The sequence below is a fragment of the Cebus imitator genome, unplaced genomic scaffold, assembly GCF_001604975.1.
Source record: "Cebus imitator isolate Cc_AM_T3 unplaced genomic scaffold, Cebus_imitator-1.0 Scaffold261, whole genome shotgun sequence".
Taxonomy (NCBI): Eukaryota; Metazoa; Chordata; class Mammalia; order Primates; family Cebidae; genus Cebus; species Cebus imitator.
In genome coordinates this window covers 2,058,602-2,071,077 of record NW_016107576.1, presented here as the reverse complement: position 1 = coordinate 2,071,077, position 12,476 = coordinate 2,058,602, and the positions used below count along the sequence as shown (strand labels likewise).

Sequence of the window (12,476 nt, the reverse complement as noted above, 5' to 3'; positions counted from 1 at the left end):
TTTTTTTCTGATGCTTCATTGTATCTTGTATGGTGTCTGTAATTCTCATAGTCATAGGGTGTTGCTGGTAACAGTTTGGGTTAAAGTAGATATATCCACACAGAGTGCTTCTCTCCCAACATTACTGAACAGAAAACCTGAAATTCACTATGATTAGGCTGCCTACATAATCTGCCCAATCTGGAGCCATTGTGTCCAGGAAAGATTGATTTTCTTAAGTTATAAGGTACACCCCTAGAGGGTAGCTATAGAGTCCATTCATTAAAGTATGGTTATAGATTATGAAGGATGGTGGTGAGAGGTAGGGAATGATTGCTAAGTATAGTCAAAATGTCTACTATATCTCTTAAAAATGATTTTAAAATATGGAGACATATTAAACAAAAAGTAACTGAGATATACTTGAATGAACAGTACAGAAACATACATGGTTTATTTTTGAACTTTCAATTCTAGAAAGCTCATAATATAATAATATAGCAGATTAGAATGTGGACTCTAGAGTTAGAGGAAGTACTGCCTGGGCTCAAATCCCAGCCAGCTCTGCTACTTTCTAGCTGAATAATGACCTTGGAGGAGTGACTTTTTCTCTCTACCTTAGTGTTTTCATCTGTAAAATGAAATAATAATAACATTTACCTCATAGAATTATAAGAATTAAATGAGTCAATACAGAAAAAATATTTAGAACTATGTCTGACATAAAAAGCATTTAAAATAGATTATTGTTATTTACTATTGCTACTTGCTAGTGCTCTCTGGTAAAACAATTTACTGGTAGTTTTTATAACCTGTTGACATTTCTAATGTAATTAGTGATACAGTATTCTGAAAACAGACATGTGGAATGTCTAGCTTTAGCTTACCTCATGGAGTCACCTGTGTTTAAAAATCAGAAGTAAAAATTTTAAGCATGTTTGAACTGACATGATGTATCAATGCAATTCTCAATAGTACTTGGAAACACTTATCTTAATAACTATAAACAAGGGCTAAAAAACTAATATCCTGAATATACTATGGAAACAGGAGAGTTAAGTAGCTGGATGATAAATCTCCCTGTGAGCCCTTCATTTCACTCTTTTTTAAAACCTTTGTTGTTGGTGCATTAATTACAAGATAGAATCCATACTGCTTAACAGAGCATTCAGGGCCCTTTCTAATCTGGTATTAATGTGTCTAATTTCATCTCTCACCACTAAACACTAAGTTTAATGTGAATAGAGTTTGCTTATGAAATCACAGCAAAATACTCTGTTTAAAGACACCATCAGTATTTGAAAATAACAATAACATTTTTAAGTACTGTGTTCTAAACACAGTACTTTTTTTTTTTTTTTTTTTTGAGAGATAGTCTCACTCTTGTCACCCAGGCTAGAGTGCAGTGGCACAATCTTGGTTCACCACAGCCTCTACCTACTGGGTTCAAGTGATCCTTCTGCCTCAGCCTCCTGAGTAGCTAGGACTGCAGGCAAGGCGAGCACCACCACTCCTGGCATTTTTTTTTTTTTTTTTGTATTTTTAATAGAGATGGGGTTTTACCGTGTTGTCCAGGCTTGTCTTGAACTTCTGACCTCAAGTGATCCACCTATCCTCCACCTCCCAAAGTGCTGGGATTGCAGGCATGAGCCACCATGCCCTGTCTTTAAACTCTTGATATATTATTTATTCATTTAATTGTGATAGCAATACTGTTGTTATCCCTGTTTTACTATGAGAAGCCTGAGGTACAGAGAGATTATCTCTTGCTGAAGAACATGTTAAGAAATAAATTATTAAAGTGGCATTCAAACACAAGGTCCATTTAACCTCTCCCCATCCTGCCTCTCAACCTTATAGTATATTGAGCCTTCTTGCTATGTACAGTGTCAATAAAGAACAGGAAGCTTTCATATGAAAATTGTGAAATGGAAGGAAAAATGCAGTGCCCAACGTTGGTGATTGACTTGTTGCCCTAAAAAGAAGTCCTTGTTGGACTTTACCCCTTGTTTCTCTTTGTCCTTAATGTCTAGTGAGCTCTCATTAGTGTTCTTTTGGTGTATGTTGGTTTATTAGTGTTGGAATGGGTTGATAATTGGCAATTTAAAAAAAAAAAAAAAGAAATATTCAGGCTTCTTTAAACTTTGTATTAGAAATCTTAATTCTTAGAATTTAACCTCCATTTCCAACTCTTAGTTGTGGCATATTTCATAGGAAGATAGCTTTGAGACTGTCAAAATGATTAGATACGTAACCCTAGTTCTAGTTGGGTACTAGTTTCTAAGATAAGAAAGAGAAATATATTTTTTTTCTTAAAGGGAGCAAAAGAGAAATCTTAAATGAATACTTCTAATAGTGAAATATTTTTAAGTTTAAAAAGAATGTTACAATTATTCCTGTTCTTTCTATCATGACCATCCTGTATGTGCCCCATGGAAGCATCTTTGGCTTTATTGATTTTAAAAGTAACAAATCAGCCAGTCTTATACCTGTAATCTCAGCCCTTTGGGAGGCCAAGACAGGAGGATCACTTGAGCTCAGGAGCTGGAGACCACCTGAGCAACGTAGCAAGACATTGTCTTTTACTAAAATTAAAAAGTAACAGCCAGCTGTGGTAGCTACTTGGGGGCCTGAGGCAAGAGGATCACTTGAGCCCAGAAAGTCAGGGCTTCACTGAGCCCTATCTTACCACGGCACTCCAGTCTGGGCGACAGAGTGAGACCCTGTGTCAAAAACGGAAAAAACCCACAAGTCATTATGTGGAAGATTTATTTAATACAGAAGTATTTGTAGGTAAAAATTAAGTCAAGACTTTTTATAATGCCAAAAAATAATCATAGCTAAAAGTTTGGAGTATGACCTTCGTATTTACCAATGTATATATAAACCTGTGTTTTAAATATGAATAATACATAATTCAACATGTACATATTTCTATGTCAGTAGATAAAGTTCTATCTCATCTTTTATCACTACTTAAAATTCATTATGTAGATCTACCATGATTTATTTAATCAACTTTCTGATGATGTGATTTAGGTTGTTTCTAAATTTTTTTTCTAATATAATTACTTGACCAATTATCCTTGGGATAAATTATTTCTGGGAATAAAACTATTGAGGCAAAAATATACAATTTTTCAATTATTAAATTTTATTTATAACTTTTATGAAATTGAACCAGAAGCCTACACCAGTTTATATTCCAGTTTATAGTCCAACCAGAAGCTTGCACCAGTTTATATTCCAGCCAACAGTGAAGTGCCTATTTTGCCACACTTCCTTAGCATTTCTAATTTAAAAAACATTTCTGCAAACCTGATAGGTAAAAATATTTTATTTCTATACTCATTTCTTTGGTTATTAATGAATTTGAACATCTTATTGTAACATTAGAGCAGTGTCATTTAAAAGGAACTAATGACTTTTGATTTGCATCTTTTTTCTTGGAATTATGATAGCATTTCCCATATGAAAATTTGTAATTTGAAGTTATGAACTCAAAAGAATAATTGAGATTATGGGTCTAGCACCTCTTTCCTTAAATGTGTGTGTTCATTCACATGCTTTCTTGAAACTGTGGGAAGAGAATGATCCTTTTTTTTTTTAACAGGCCACAGAGAGACTGATCTTTAACAGTTTCTAGTAAGCAAGTGTTGGAAATAAATCTCCTGTGTTAACTCAGTGAAAATAAGTATAAAATATTTGTTTTCCTCATTTAATACAAGTGTCATCTAAGTATTTTTCAACCTTTTTTAAATTGCCTCCAACAAGCTTTCTGCCATGATACTTTGATACCATAGATACACTGTTTATCTGTTGCATACAGTAGCCCTTTGTAGGGCCGCAAATGTTTTAACAGCTAAGATTTTGATGGTCCTTCAGAGAACCAGTTTTTTTCCTCTTAGGGGCAGTGCTGCTGTCATTGCGAATCCACATGTGTATTGATATTTGGGGGAGGAGAGGGAAGAGAGAGAAACAGCTTTACTATGCATGAACAGTTACTTGGGTTTCATAGGACTCATAAGAGGTTAGTGTTTCTGTTGCTTTGTCAGATTGTGCAGAAGGGAGCATTAGGATTAATAGTTGCTGCAGTTACTTCACCAGTCTTATCACCCAACTCTAAACATGGTATCTTGGAGTCCCTAAGTTACCTAAAATATTCTAGATATAGTAATGCCATTTTTGAGAATGTTGCTATGCCAAGGACGTAGTGACATTATTGTAGTTGAAGACATTTTGTTGAATTTAGGGAACAATAGCCCGCATGCATTAGGAGTAATTGTAAATGTTCAGACCTTTATCCTTGTGGTTCTCAAAGAGTGATGATTCTGCCTCCAACAGGACATCTGCAATTTTGGTTGCCACAACTGGATGCATGAGTGTTCCTAGTGGCATCTAGAGGGTGGAGTCCTAGGATGCTACTAAACATCTTGCAGTGCAAAGGACAGAGTCCCCCGTTGCAAAGAATTATCTAGTCCAAAGTACCAGCACTGCTGAGATTGATAAACCCTGCTCTATCTTAGTGATTGTACTTCTTGGAATCTAGCTTTAGAAAATCATTCAAGTAATATTGCTAGGATTTTGGTGTATGTGTATTTTTTTAAGTGGTACATATATTTGTATACATAATTATGAAAAATGGGAAACAAATTTAATTCTTTGAATCGTAAGAAGAACACATGTCAGGACTTACATTAATTTCAGCAACACTGAAGAATTGGAAACCATCTGAGAGAAAATTAACTCACCCATTTCAGCAATTTCTTTTTTGAAACAGTATCATTCTATCATCCAGGCTGAAATGTGGTGACGCAGATGCAGTTCACTGCAGTCTTAACCTCCTGGGCTCAGGGGATTCTCCCACCTCAGCCTCCAGAGTAGCTGGGACTATAGGTGTTCACCACCATGCCTGGCTCATTTTTGTATTTTTTGTAGAGATGAGGTGTCACCATGTTGCCCAGGCAGATCTCAAACTCCTGGGCTTAAACAGTGTGCCCTTGGCCTCCCAAAGTGCTGGGATTTACAGGCTTTAGCCACTGTGCCCAGCCTCAGCAGTTCTTTCTATGATACCCTTCAACTTCTGTTTGCTCACCTTGGGTTAAAATACGGTATAGAGAATCATCTACCATTATCAATAGCCCTTTATTTCTTAGAAGGAATAAAAGCATCTCAAAAATGCAGCAATTTATAAATTAGTTAAATTAGAGTATGGGTGCACTGAATGTTTTTTATATTATTCTCTTTTTCTGTGTTTTTGAAATATTGCAAGATCTCATTTTAAAAGTAGTGTACTTTTCAAATTTGTTCATGTTTGAGCTGAGGCCATTTTTATCAATAGTTTAGCAATGTATATATAATAAAATAGCAATGAATGACTTTGTTATAACTAGAGCTAATTAACTACAGCAAATAAAATTATTTCCAAGAGCTTTTTTCTCTGTTTGGAATGTTAAGTACTTTCTGAACATATTCAGGGTGTACTAAATGTTAAAAGGCAAATGGTTTTTGAAGTTTCTTGAGCAATAATTGGGGTGGTTGTGTATGGTTTACAGTTCCATAAGATGGCAAGTTGGTGATCCTTTTTTCTTCTCTAAGTTAATGTGGAAAAACATACATTTAGGAAGAAACTATATTATGCATTAAGATTTAAAAAATCAGTTTATTTCTTATGTAAAAAATGTCTCTCATCCTCTTCATAATGCTATTATGGTATGCTTATTTCACAAATAATGAATATTGCAAGATGTTTTGTTTTGGAAGAATTATTTATTATTTAAAACTAGTACCTGTTGCATTTGCATTCAAATTTTTAAATGTTTTTTCCTCTGAGATTTTAGACATCTGGCCTTTAGATTAGGAAAGGGTACTTTTCAACTTTGTTCCCAATAAAAATAAATAGTAAACTTAACATGATTATTTTTATATGACAAATGGCACTATCAACATACGTAGAATTAAGCCTATCTTTCTCTAGCTTGTGCCAAAACTGTCTTGTTATTAAAGAAAACTACTTTATGCAGATCTCTGATAACTTATTTTAATGGAAGGAATTTTACTTGAGTTTATGGTCATTGCCTTCTGACAAAAATTTTACTAAATTATGTAAGTGTTTGATGAAAGATACTCTACTAGATTGTATTAAAATATAATTATTTTGGATTTTGGGGTCCTACTGCTATAGAATAGATTGTTAAGGACATGCCGGTAGTCATTAATGGATTGTTAGAAATTTCTTCTAAGTAAAGAAAACATTGTGTAAAATCATCATGCAATGAAGACATTTAAATTTCTGTAATGGATTCAATATTTTGAGCCTTCTATTTTTTTTTAAAAAAGGAAGCATGTCAATGTCTCTAAATTTAGATACATTAAATATAGTCATTTTTCTAGAATCAGGCATTTAGTGCATTATTGCTGTTGATCCTGTGTCAAACCAAAGTTTAGACCTGAAAGCATAAAGACTGTAGCTCAAAGTGCCTTCTGCTTAGCAACCAGCTTGTTGTCTACTGTTTTGCTACTGAATGCACGTACTCATGCCTCAGAAGTGTATCTGCAGCCAGCTGGACTCAACCGGACAATACTTCATTCACCTAATTTCCAGACTAGTCAAGCAAAGACATCAGCTCATTGTATTTAGTCATGAGGAAATTTATTTGTAAACTTCAAATAGTAGCACACTGCTCTCAAAAGCCCCTGAACTATGAGAAATTGCCTTCTAATTCAGAAATGTGAAGTCCTTGGAATTTAGAACTGCTTTCCTTTTTTCTTCTTTCTTAATAATCCTTGCAAGAGAAATTAGCTCTTCATAGAAAATATATGTTAAATTCTAAGAATAATTTTAGAATTATCTTAAAGTAAAAATTCAGAAAGTTCAATTTGCATCCATACTTTTATTATATACCCTGATTCTAACATGATTATTTTCTCTCTTAGAAAACAACAGTTTTGGTGGCATGTGAAGCTCCAGTTTCCTCAAAGTCAAGCTGAGTATATAGAAAAAAGGTATCCCTGCTATCTTTCAATAACTGATTTGTTTTACTTTTAAGGCTGTGTATTTAAAATAAACTGTTAATGTCAGTAGTAGAAAGGATAACTGAATTATGGTATATTTATACAGTTAAATGGTAAACATCACTAAAAATGAATGAACTACAGCTGTGCACATGAACGTGCGTGAATCTCAGAAATAATGTAAGAAAAGCAAGTTAAGGAAGGATGTATAGAACATGATTCTGTTTGTAAATAAGGGGGGAGAAAGCCAGAAAACTAAATCGTGTACTTTTAGGAATACCTACAAAGGTGATAGAACTCTAAGGGAAATTATTAACATAGAAATCCTCATGATAGTTTCTTTAGCAGGGTAGCAAGTATTAAGTAGAGGCATCCAAGAATTAGAGGGCTGAAAATTTCGTATTTCTTAAGCTGAGTGGTTGTTACGGAGATGAAAAATGACCCTAAATTCTACCATGCAAAGATTGCTACAATTAACATTATAATGTATCACTGAGAAAATGTATTATTTTAGATGTATATATGTGTACTCATTGGAATTAATTTGCATAAAGTTTATTGTGTTATTGTTTCATATTCAAACTTGTTCTTTTCTTTTTCTTTTTTTTGGGGGGGTAGGGGGGTGTGGGGGCAGGATCTTGCTCTTTTGCCCACGCTGGAGTGCAGTGGTGCAGATCTCCGCTCACTGTAGCTTCAACCTCCTGGCCTCAGGTGATCCTCCTACCTCAGCCTCCAAGTAGATGGGACTAAAGGCTCAGGACATTACACCCAGCTAATCTTGTTTATTTTTTGTAGAGGAAAGGTCTCACTATGTTGCCCAGGCTGGTCTCAAACTCCTGGGCCCAAGCAATCCTTCCACCTCCGCCTCCGAAAATGTTGGGATTACAAACGTGAGCCACCACACCTAGCCTATAAATGTTTTCAAGTTTCATTTATACATTTTAATGTCAGCCAGGTGCAGCAGCTCACACCTATAATCCCAGCACTTTGGGAGGTTGAGGCAAGTGGATTGCTTTTGGCCAGGGGTTCAAGACCAGCTTGGCTAACATGCTGAAAACCCATCCCTACTAAAAATACAAAAATTAGGTGGGTGAAGTGGCATATGTCTGTAATCACAGCTACTGGGAGGCTGAGACATGAGAATAGCTTAAACACTGGAGGCAGAGGTTACACTGAGCCAGGATCATGCCATTGCATTCCAGCCTGGGCGACAGAGCGAGACTTTGTCTCAAAAAATAAACAAAACATTTTAATGTTTGTGAACAATTTCATTTCTTGTTTTAGGAAAATTTTTAACTTGCTCTTTAAGTAGTATATTCCTACATTATACGTAAATATCCTCTCTTTGTAGTTGTCACAGGGATTTTAGCGAAGAAGTTTGTTATTTGAAGTTGCATACAGGGAAAGGACTTATTTTACAGATAGGGGTATGTAGCCAATAGTATATATGAATACGTATAAATGGTTAAGGAAAGTTTAAAACAGTGTCTTAATTTTATTTTAACAGCTTTATGTATAAGTTTAAAACAGTGTGCATATATTGAGGAAAGTTGGAAGACTTAAAATATTTTGTTTCCAGGGAAATTAGTATCAATTTTTTAACCTGGTCTTATAAACTAGAAAGGATAAACTTGAACATGCACTGAAATCTGAAACCTTTTTCAGATTTATTATTTCTGCTAATTTCAAATATATTTTATCCTGACCTCTTCTTTTCATGTTTGCATACAGGTGTGTGTTAAAAGAGGCTTCTTATTTTTATAATTGATTTATACAGATCTTCTCAAAATGTTGTTTTTTAAGACCTTGTTAAGTATGTCCAAGAACTCTTTTTGAGTTTTTCTCTAAGTAATTTTTGCTTAAAAGGATATTTTATTTTGCCAAGAGTAATATAAAAGGTCTTTGTTCAGTTATTTAAATCAAAAAAAGCCATTATATTTAGTAATTCAGATATAACACCTTTAGTAGAAAATTATAAATAATAATATAGCTTGGTTTTTTTCTTTGTTGGAAAGAGTACCAGAAGATAAAACTATTAATGAAATCCTAAAACCTTACATTGATCCTGAAAAGTCTGATCCTGTAATTCGTCAAAGGTATGCTTCAAAAATATTGTAACTTTCTGAAATAATTTAAAATGTTGAATAGTTATTAGAATGTGATGTGTAGTGCAATTTACTTTCCCATTTTTTTTGGTGTTTACTGAAGGTCTATGAGTATAAATAACAACAGTAGCTGACACTCATTGTTTACTGTGTTCCAGACACTCTTCAAAGCAGACAATAACAATTAGGTTAATTCATATAATCCTCACAATAACCCCGAAAAGTAGATTATTATTATCCCCATTCTACAGATGGGGAAATTGAGCCTTAAAGTGGTTAAGTAATGTCCTATAGCTAGTAAACAGCTAGAATTCACATCCAGGCAGTCTGGATTCAAAGTCTTTACTATTAACCCTTAAACTAAACTACCTTTGAAGTCGAACAAAAAACTCTGAAAATTAAGTTTCCAAGTAAATTTTAAAGACAGGAAATCCTGTTTCAGTCAAGTTGTCATAGAACTAAGTAAGGTACACTCTGCCTCCTGTCCAGAAATACAGCGTGGACAAAAGTGGTTAACATAACATAGTGGAATGATTCAGTCATGGATCTCTGGGTTAAAATAGCTGTTTCTATCCCTTATTAGCTGTGTGATTAAGAGCAAGTTACTTAATTTCCAGGCCTTAGTTTTTTTCATCAGTGAAATAAGAATGATAACACTTCCTAGATAGGGTTGTTACAAAGCTTAAAAGAAATAGCTGTATAAAATTCTTAATACAGGACCTAGCATATAGTAGTCACTGCTCAAAAAAGATTATTATTAGAGTGTGAGTTATTAGTGCTCCTGGGCAGAAACCCAGTTGACTTTATTTTCACCAGATGGTACTTGCTTGGGATATGAACAAGTGCTTGGTTTGGTTCCAGAATAACCTGGTATTTAAAATTTAGACTGGGTGGATTCTAAAATGTCGAATCCAGTTCTAATTAAATCTCAGTATTTTGCTTTTGATAAAAGGTCATGCCCAGACTGAACCAGATTCATGTCACATATCAAGCAGTCTTTAGAATAGCTATGATAGTTGAGTTTCTTTCCTTATAAATAGTAACCTAGTTGTTATCATTAGTCATATACTTGGCAGTAAGACAGAGTGTCACTGAATAGGATATATTTTTTATAAAATTATATAGCCAGATTAATTTATTGAAACAGGTATTTTAAAATTTAAGATGTTTAATTGAATAGAGAAAAAAATTCTTTTCAGATTTCTGGTTAGAAAAAATCTTTATCTGCTTTTCTGTGCTTAAATAGATGAACTTTTAAGTATTATTAGGTACTCACAAATGCTGTCTTTATAAGACTATCTTTATATATTAAAAATCAGCTTTTCCTTCAATATGTTTTTATTTCAGGTTGAAAGCTTACATTCGCTCTCAGACTGGGGTTCAAATTTTAATGAAGGTTGAATATATGCAGCAAAATTTAGTAAGGTAAATTGCTCCCCTCCCCATTTCTTTAAATATTTTTTAGTTCTGTAATATAATTAAGTAGCTTGATTAGCTCAAGTTAACAAACTCATCTAGCTGTCAACAAGACTTTTGCTTTTCAACTTTCAAGTCAGAATTCAAAATAATCACACTTATAGGATAAATTTGGTTGAAAAATCACCCTGCTTAGACTATTTTATTTTCTTTTCTGTCAACTGATGTAGGGGAACTAGAATACTTTGGAATACAAGCATTCTTTTATTTGTTCTGTTATGTTTTACTTTATTGAGCTTTATAGATATTGCATTCTTTACAAATTGGAGGTTTGTGGCAACTCTGCATCAAGGAAGTCTATCTGCATTATTTTTCCAAGAGCACATGTTCAGTTCTAGTCTGTGTGTCATAGTTTGGTAATTCTTAGAGTAGTTCAAACTTCTTCTTTAGCATTATATCGTTATGGTGACCTGTGATACAATAGTAACACTTTAATGTTACTATGGTAATTGCTTTGGTGCACCATGAACTGTGCCCTTAAAAGATGGCAGCCTGAATAAATGTGCGTGTTGTGACTGCTCTACAACCAGTTATTCACCCATGTCTTTCACTCTCCTCAGGCCTCGCTATTCCTTGAGACACAATAATATTGAAATTAGGTCAATTAATAAGCTCAACAGTGGCCTCTGAGTGTTCAAGTGAAAGGAAGAGTCACACATCTCTCACTTTAAATCAAAAGCGGAACGATTAAGCTTAGTGAGGAAGGCATGTTGAAAGCCCATTTCTCTCCTGCTAGCCAAGTCTTGATTGCAAAAGAAAAATTCTTAAAGGTAATTAAAAGTACTACTCCAGTGAACACAAGAATAATAAAAAATAAAAATTAAAAAAAAATAAAAAAAAGTATAACAGTCTTATTGCTGATAAGGAGCAAGTTTTAGTGGTCTGTATAGAAGATTAAACCAGCCCCAACATTCCTTTAAGCCAAACCCTAACTCAGAGGTAGGTACTAACTCAATTCTGTGAAGACAGAGAGGGATAAGGAAGCTGCAGAAGAAAAGTTTGAAGCTAGCAGAGGTTGATTCGTTAGGTTTAAGAAAAGAAACCATCTCTATAACCTAAAAGTGCAAGGTGAAGCAGCAAATGGTGATGTAGAAGCCACAGAAGGTTATTCAGAAGATCTAGCCAAGATAACTGATGTAGGTGGCTACACTAAACAGATTTTCAGTGTAGACAAAACAGCCTTATATTGAAAGAAGATGATATGTAGGACTTACAGCTGGAAAGGAGAAGTAACTGCCTGGCATAAAAGCTTCAAGGGATGGACTGACTCTCTTGTTAGGGGCTAATGCAGCAGTAACTTAAAGATGAAGCCAGTGGTCATTACCATTCCAGAGATCCTAGGGCCCTTAATAATTATGCTAAATTGGGCCTTTGTGGTGGCTCATGCCCGTAATCCCAGCAGTTTGGGAGGTTAAGGTGGGTGGATCACAACGTCAAGAGATTGAGACCATCCTGACCAACATGGTGAAACTCTGTCTCTACTAAAAATACAAAAATTAGCTGGATGTGGTGGCGCGTGCTTATAGTCCCAGCTACTCGGGAGGCTGAGACAGGAGAATCGATTGAACCTGGGAGGCAGAAGTTGCAGTGAGCCGAGACGCACCCCTGCGCTCCAGCCTGGGTGACAGAGTGAGACTTGATCTCAAAAAACAAAAGAATTATGCTAAATCTATTCTGCCTGTGTTCTGAAAATGGAACAACAAAGCCTGATGACAGCACATCTGTTCATGGCATGGTTTACTGAATATTTTAAGTCTACTGCTCAGAAAAAAAAAAATTTTGTTTTCAAAATATTACTGCTGGCCGGGCGCGGTGGCTCAAGCCTGTAATCCCAGCACTTTGGGAGGCCGAGGCAGGTGGATCACGAGGTCAAGAGATCGAGACCATCCTGGTCAACATGGT

The 12,476-nt window shown here is 34.9% G+C and overlaps 1 protein-coding gene across 3 annotated transcripts in view; it reads left to right on the top strand.

Annotated features, from left to right (window-relative positions):
* ZNHIT6 (zinc finger HIT-type containing 6) overlaps window positions 1–12,476 on the top strand; it is a 55,767-nt gene that overhangs the window by 21,693 nt on the left and 21,598 nt on the right. For all 3 annotated transcript variants that reach the window (XM_017499847.2, XM_017499848.2, XM_017499850.2), the window contains exons 6-8: window positions 6,916–6,984; window positions 9,009–9,089; window positions 10,446–10,523. In XM_017499847.2, coding sequence (XP_017355336.1) covers window positions 6,916–6,984; window positions 9,009–9,089; window positions 10,446–10,523 — 228 coding nt within the window. The remainder of the gene's footprint in view (window positions 1–6,915; window positions 6,985–9,008; window positions 9,090–10,445; window positions 10,524–12,476) is intronic.